This window comes from Indicator indicator, chromosome 1, assembly GCF_027791375.1.
Source record: "Indicator indicator isolate 239-I01 chromosome 1, UM_Iind_1.1, whole genome shotgun sequence".
NCBI classification, from domain to species: Eukaryota; Metazoa; Chordata; class Aves; order Piciformes; family Indicatoridae; genus Indicator; species Indicator indicator.
The window spans coordinates 111679792-111687680 of record NC_072010.1 but is presented as its reverse complement, the minus strand read 5'-3'; the positions used below and the strand labels follow the sequence as shown (position 1 = coordinate 111687680).

The following is a 7889-nucleotide window of genomic DNA, read 5'->3' as shown; positions in this document are numbered from 1 at the left end:
GGGTAATTGCTGGGTTCACTTTTGCAGAGGAAAACAATTTGCTATGTAGCCTAAATCACCGTTCTCTAGATCAGATTGTGCAATCGTTTAAGTATGTGGATATCTCCAGAAGCCTACTTGCTAGAGCAACTGAAATGCATAAAGCTATATATGTGTACATGTATTAGCAGGACTAATGTGTCCTATTGTTCCATTCTGCTTCTTAAATTATCTTTTACAGCTTATCCTCTGCAGAACTGTTTCAGGTTCAGAGTTATTTTATCCATTTGATTTGTTTTGTTCATAGATCCTGTCATTGTAGTACTCTCCTTCAAACTTCAGAACAAAGGTACATTGGGGAGCAGAGGCCCTGTGGCAGGGAGTGCATCTCTGCTTTCCTCCTGGCAATTTGCCACAGAGCTGAGGCAGAATATTCCTGCTTGCTCAGTGCAACAGCTTCAGTAAGTGCACCAGCACACACCTAAGCCTCCCTGCTGAGACCAGTCGATTTCCTTAGTGCAGGCAGACCTGTAGACAACAGCTAGAGTTGAGGGTAGGGCTTTCTTTTTTAAATGAATGTTTAATAACTGACTTCAATGCAAAGGATTTTTCTCAGAAGGTTCATTTATCCTAAGTGGCTCTTGCTGCCTTATACACACCCTCTCCTTTGCTTGGAAAAGTTGTTCCACTTGATCGCTCAGTTTGCCTCTTTGTGTCAGTGGTGGCAGGGGAATTATAAAGGTGATGAAGGTGCAGCCAAGTCCCAGGTAGTGTGTGCCAGATTTAAGGTTCTGCAGACTGACTCTGCTTTGCACAAGGGACAACAACCTTCAGAAAAAATTGTGCATCTTCTTGCCAGCAGTGTTCACCTGGCTTAGAGAACCTGCTGAGGTGTGCAACATGGTTGGTAGTGCTTTGCAAATTGTTGGGCTGCTCATTGGTGGCGCTGGCATGATTGGGACATTTGCTGTCACGGCAATGCCTCAGTGGAGAGTGTCTGCCTTCATCGAGAACAACATCATCGTGTTTGAGACCATCTGGGAAGGGCTGTGGATGCACTGCATCAGGCAAGCAAACATCAGGATGCAGTGCAAGGTCTATGACTCTGTGCTGGCCCTCCCACTGGACCTGCAGGCATCCAGAGGGTTAATGTGTGTTGGATCAGTGCTCTCCTTCCTCGCTTTCGTGGTTGCTGTTATCGGGATGAAGTGCACTCGGTGCGCACAGAGCAGCTGTCAAGACAAGGGTTACGTTATTCTGACAGCTGGGCTCATCTTCATCCTCTCAGGTGCAGTCGAACTCATTCCGGTCTGCTGGGTTGCAAACACCATCATCAATGACTTCTACAACCCCCTGGTAAATGCTGCACAGAAAAGGGAGCTTGGAGAGGCCCTCTACCTGGGCTGGGTAGCAGCTTTGTGTCTCATTGCTGCTGGAGCCATATTCTGTTCCTTTTTCCGCTGTTGTGAGAAAACAAGAAGCTATGGATACTCTGCACCAACACACTCTTCTACTCATAGCCAGCACAAGAAGACTGAAAGCTTATACTCCAAAAGTCAGTATGTCTAGATGTCTCCTGCCTTCTCCTACTTTTGAAGCATTCAGCCTCTCTAGACGGATTTGAGCTTCTGCACAAAAGGACAGCTTGAAATCTGCCTTTGCCTTCTGCCTTGTAACTGGGGATGCATTTTGGAGCTGCAGTTACCCTCAGTGGGCTCTACTGTGGCTGATGTGCAGCAGAGGCAGTTTTAATGCATGGAAAGGTGGATGCTTAATACTATTGTAATAATAATTTCAAATAGCTTTTGAGTTGTCTAGCTTTACTTTGGGTTGCGTGTTACTTGTAAAACAGTAATAAAGGGCTTAAAATTTCACTCCCATACAAAATTCTGACCTACTGCAAAGAAGAGGGGTATGAAGCAGCTCTGTCAGTTTTTTGTTTGTTTGTGTTTTGTTTGTGTTTTGGTTTGTTTGTTTTGTTTTGTTTTGTTTTTTTCTGCCTGGGAAAGAAGGAATAACAGTGAATAAGGACAACATAATAATGGCTTAAAAGTATTCACTAAGGGGTTGTTTTACTGTTGGTTTAATGGAAGTTTGCATGAAGAATTTATTCAGTAGAGGAAGGTAAGCTGAACTACATGAAAAAATAGCTCTTTTTTCATAGAATAAACATAGCTTTATGTCCATCCCAAATAGCATAATTTTGGTGAAAGCTAATTCTTTTCTTTTTTTAAATCCATATAGGTCAAACTCACTCACATCATTCTTTTTAGAAGCAGCAGTATTTTCTTGCAAACCCCTTGTGGCTCAAAGCATTCTGCAGTATTGCACAAACCACACTGTGTTGGTTACCTGCTGCAGGACTTTGTGATCCATGTGTTTTTAAATATGGAATTTTGTGCAATCAGGCCAATATTTTTAATGACACCCACTCACACTAGCATAGTTTAGAGGCATAAAGAGCATAAATAGAGATAGTATTTTTTCACAGTTCACATGAAAACAAGCTGAACAATATTTTAATAATAGAATCATACCCCATGATAAGAAACAATGTAGAGAAACGAAGTCTACTGAACAATAAAGTTCCATACAAATTAATATAAAAAGGATCCAATTAGTCAATAGCAATAATATTTTAATAGATTTTTGTAACAAATGAATAAGTTGTAACTGCAGACTCAGAAATTAATGGAATTTTGCCTTTGACTGAGTGGAGAACACAAATAAATTTGTGGTGTTTAATGGGGAACAACATTCTTGTTCTAAAGCTTGACTGACTGCTTTAAATATTTTATAGAAAGTGTACTATGTAATCTGTAGTTTTCTAGTAAATTCCTTGGACTTTTACTGCTTCAAACTTTGGAAGCAAAATCTTCACTTCATAAGAAAAACATCTAAAGAAGCTAGAAGAAATAAAAATCTGCTTTAGAACTCGCTTCACAGTGTTTATAAAATACAGAGTAAGATGTGATTGATTATGTAATTTTGTTTTTCCTCCTTTATTACCATCTTATCAAATTATTTCTATATATGTATGTGTAATGTGTGTGGCCTTTCTCTAATATAGCAGTGTGTGGCTGTATTTCCTTTGTATTTCTTCATTAATGTTTATACACCAGTCAAATGTCAAAACCTGGGGGTTCTTTGGTTTTGTTTTGTTTTGTTTTTTGGTGGGGGGGAAAGACATTGGAGGAGAAACCTATTGTCAGAGACACTTTGTCAACATCCTACACAGAACTCATGGCTATAACACCAGGATTTCTAATGATGTCTATAATAAAGTCACCTTCCTAGTCCATCCCTCTGAAAGGTAAGGTACAGGATGTTACTTGGAAAACCACACGTAAAGGTACAGGTGCACTGTAGTTATCTCTGATGTCAAAACACAGAGTAAGTCATAAAATATTCATCTAGAAGCCTGAGGCAAGCCTCAGTAAAAAGTAAGGTTTGTTCTGTAAAATTCTGGTGTACATCAGCTGCTACTGCTGCATTGGATAATATTACCTGCTCCCAGTAAAGCACACACTGATCTACTTGTACAAAAGAAGGTAGAAGAAAATGAAAAGAAAACTTCCAAAACTATTTACAGCACTAACAGGAGCACAAATTCAGTGAACTAGGAATGAGACACTGAAGCTTTTGGAAATCTCCCTTTAAGACCCTGCAAACCCTTCACCTTATTATAACATAAGTGTATTCTCCTGTAAATACCTCCCATGAATGTCCAGCCATTTCCTTTAAATTGTATCTCACTCATGTATCTTTAAGATACTCACTCTGTATCTTTAAGAGAACTGAAATGAAGTTCAGGAGGGGCAGGGATTTACTTGAAAGAATCCAATGGAGGGCTACAAGGATGAGGAAAGGATAAGAGACCTGGGGCTTTTCAGTCTGGAGAAGAGAAGACAGAAGGGATCTAATAAATGTATGAAGACTAGGTGTGAAGAAGAGAGGTGGGGGTGGGGGGGTGGGAAGGCAGCCTCTGCTCACTTGTGCCCTGTGATAAGACAAGGGTCAATGGATGTAAACTTCAGCACAGGAAGTTCCACCTCAAGATGAGGAAGAACTTTAAGGATCACAGAGAACTGGAACATGCTCCCCAGAGAGGTTGTGGAGTCTCTTTCTCTGGAGACTTTCAAGACCCATCTATATGTGTTCCTATGTGACCTGTGCTAGATTCTATGATCCTACTCTGGCAGGGGTGGATGGACTCGAAGATCTCTAGTGGTCCCTTCCAATCCCTAACATCCTGTGATCCCATGAAAGCTTTCATTTTAAACAGAGCTGGCCTCCCTCAGGTTTGTGCGTGCATTAAATAAACCCTGAGTCATCTGAGCAGAGGGACCCACTAAGAGAGTATATCCAAGCATGAAACAACTGTCTGAAGCTATAAAATTTCAATTACTATATTCCAAAATTTGGAACTAATTTTCATGCTTACAGACAACAGAAATTATTTGGGAAACAAGCAGTATTGCTTCCATAAATGAAACCAAGGTTGTCTAAGTTGTCCTTTGACCTGCACTTTAAGTACTTGTATGCATTCCTAGGATGCAAAAAGGATGGGGAGCATTTCCAGGTCCCTTTGTGCTTTATAAATTAATGGACAACTGATGGGTCAGAGGAGAGTAATGCTTGTTTAACTCAGATGAGTGAAGGTTCAATATTTCAGTCATCACTCCATGATTGAGCAACTAGGCTTTCACTTAACATGAGCCTCTTCCAACAGGAGACCAGGGCCAGTGGAACATTTGTACATGGTGGTGCTTGTTCTCCCTTCTGACCTCCTTTGTGCTTAAGGAAACAGCAGGCTTGTCTAGGATTTAAGTGCATCAGCAAGGGTCATAGTCTGACCCCACACAGTGGGTATGGTGGGCTACCTGAGCATTAGGTATGATGCACAGCTCTCTTCTCCTTCTGAACTGGAAAAAGAGCAGTGCTGGTGAACTCCAGACCTTTGAAGGTCCTGGCCAATACCCCACAGTTCTGACAGGCAAGTCCACTGCTCCAGTCTTGCCTTACAGAGCATGGTTGGGCCTCCAAACTGAGTCCCTTAACAAACACTTGCCTCTGTCCTGCATTTTGGATGCTTATAGCCCTGGGACTTTACCTGCAACTCCACCATGGATCAATCTCTAGGTAGAAAAGAAGCTGACCTTTTGTAATCATGCTGCCTCCCCACTCATCCCACTGTCCTGGGGAGTTGGTGGCCACAATACCTTCCTGAAAAACCTTGGTAAGGAACTAGCACCTAAGGGTTGTAGGCTATTTGCAGTACTAAATATGTATTGCCTGAGTACTCTCAAGAGTCCCATCATCACTATCAGTTTCTTTCACTAGTAGGAGGTGGTCTGTGTGGGGCCAAAGAGAACAAATAGAAAAAGACAATGTGAGTGGGGTTCCCTCTAGAAAAGATGATATCTAGGAACTACTGCATTGTCTTCTCAATGAATAAATACTCCAAAATTATTCCTGAGAGACATTTGCGCAATAAAAACTTACAGAGGTGGCTAATTTGCAATGTCCTTAGCAGCATCTATTCTAGTATTTATTTATAATTTTCCCTAAAAAAGGTTTTCATGAAGCTTAAAATAAATCTGCTGCTACTTCTGGACATACTACTCTACTGCAGAAATATCAGATTACACCAAAAAGAGAGAGAGGAAAAACAAAAAGAAAAATACCTGACTGAAAATTGTACAGGACAACTGCACCACACAACAATGAGAACAGAAAGAGAGCAAGCTCAGCCCCCACCCCCCTGACTACAACCACTTCTTACAAGTGTTATGAATTTCAGCCAGCATTGCTCAGAATAGTGTAGGCATGTGCTCAAAGCATTACAATTACTTATCTCAGCCCAGAGAGTTTTTTTTTGGTGTTACTTTCCTTCCTGTCTCGGGGGTCGGGGGAGGAAGTGGGGCTTGGAGAAAGGGTTGTGTTAACCTACTGTCCATTTACTTCTAGATATGAATTCTTTTCTTTGTAATGGATTTTACATCATCTTATACTATTAGATTCTGACTAATGGATTTCTAGCTGCACGCAAGGTTTTCCACCTCTGGAAACATTGCCACTCCTGACTTGACACACATGACAACAGTCCTTGGTACCAGATTTGGGACTACACATGCTGAATTTCCTTTATTGGAATTTTCTGTCTTTCTTCAGTGTGTTTTTATTTAAATTAAAAGAAAAGGAAGGCTAACTATCTTCAACTCATACTCACAGCCTATCATGCCTTCTTCCTTGCTCTTGTGTATTTTTTGTCTGCCTGCATCAGCTTTTATTCTATTTTTTTTTAAGTTTAATTTGGATCAACTTCTATTGACTCTCATTTTCCCCTTAAATTTTCCGACCTCTTAGATGTATTTCCTTTGCTGGTTAGTTACCTTTTCTGTTCCCCTACCAAATACCATCTTGTTATTCATGCACCTGAGTATCAGCCTTACTCCTAAAAGTCTCTTTCCTTCCCCATGGCACTCATATGCCAGACAATTCCTAAGGATTTTTTTAATCTTCATCCACGTTCGTGTCCCTAAGATGTTAGTCTAATTAATAAAGAATAACATGATCAGGATCAGAAGATTTGCTCCCCCTCAATGCTCAAAGCACTTTCACATCATTGGCGGTGGTCTTCTATGGAGATACAGATCCTCTCAGCCTGATGATCCTTCACATACCATTTTCTGCCTCACAGTTTGAGCCCTGTTCCATTTCAGTATAAAGGCATTCGATTTGCTGAGGCCTTTCCCTCTTTGATTTTGTAATTACTTTATGTCAGCCTGCACATACCAGACTGTTTTTGATCTGTTTTCCTTTCCCTTCCCTAACTTCCGTCCCATTAATTCCCCAAACTCCATTGGTAGAAATAGCTGTTAGACATTCCTTCTTCTTCTGGAATATTGCATTCTGTGCTAAACTAGACAAATCAGATCTGGAATTAAAAGTGTCTACTTCTTGATTCAGGACAAAGTTCATATTTTGACTGGCTTCATAGTATGCTGCAATGAGGAACAGCACTGGCTTCTCCTGAGGGCAAGAAATGTGCCCGCACTGGTGAATCATTTTTGCTCTTCCAGGCTGTGGGCCGTCACTGAGCAGAGACACATCAGCCCTAAAATTACAGACAGTGGTGCATCCTTGGAGCTGCTATGATTCACAGTTCTGGAAAGGGTGTTCTGACAAAAATTAATTGCATCCTGCTGAATACTCCTGCTTTGGTCTCTGTGCCAGCAGAGAATGGATTTATGACTTTCAGGAAGATGTTCTTTGGTGTGAGTGCAAGAACGGCTGTTTGTTAGGGCAGGGTTTCCTTTCTCCACATCTTCTCCTCTCCCTCTATTCGAACTGTAACTGAGGTAAATCAGGGGATGAACCCTGCAGTTATGCAAGACCAAAAGTCTAGGACCAATGCTACTCTTTCCCAGGGGATGCCTTGTTTGCCTCCCAGGGGATGCCCTGCTTGCCACCCAGGGAAAGTCAGTCAGAGTGTCCAGGGAAGAGGTGAATCCCAGTCCTAAAAGAGAAAAGAGTAATGGAACATCCTGTCCAGAAGGACAGAGGTTTGATAAACGACTCTGGATTTGAGTAGAGAGAGAAAAGAGAGTGGGAGGTAGAGGGTGACCCTGCTGTGTATTGAGGTGACAGGTTTGGAGGTGTCATTGGGTGCACAAGTTTGAGGCTGGCGGTGGCAGAGGGTTTATTATGGAGGTGGAAACTAACAGCGTAGTTACTTAGATTCAGAGGGTGAGGTTCAGAACACAAAAAGTGAGTGGGACAGACTCGACAGAGAGAAGCTCAAATTATGCCTGAGAAATACGTGGAAACCCCTGTTCTTCAACTTTTGAGACTTGTTTGTTTAGTAAACACTTGGTTACTAGAAAGCTAGTTCAAGAATATATTAT

The 7889-nt window shown here is 41.4% G+C and overlaps 1 protein-coding gene across 1 annotated transcript; it reads left to right on the top strand.

Annotated features, from left to right (window-relative positions):
* The first annotated feature begins 879 nt into the window (after positions 1-879).
* Positions 880-1548, top strand: LOC128969445 (claudin-8-like). Its single transcript, XM_054384289.1, has one exon. The coding sequence runs from the start codon at positions 880-882 to the stop codon at positions 1546-1548; it is 669 nt and encodes a 222-aa protein (XP_054240264.1).
* The last annotated feature ends 6341 nt before the right edge of the window (positions 1549-7889 follow it).

Excerpts from the sequence above, each read along its gene's own strand:
- LOC128969445 (XM_054384289.1), top strand. The coding sequence starts at position 880 with ATGGTTGGTAGTGCTTTGCAAATTGTTGGGCTGCTCATTGGTGGCGCT.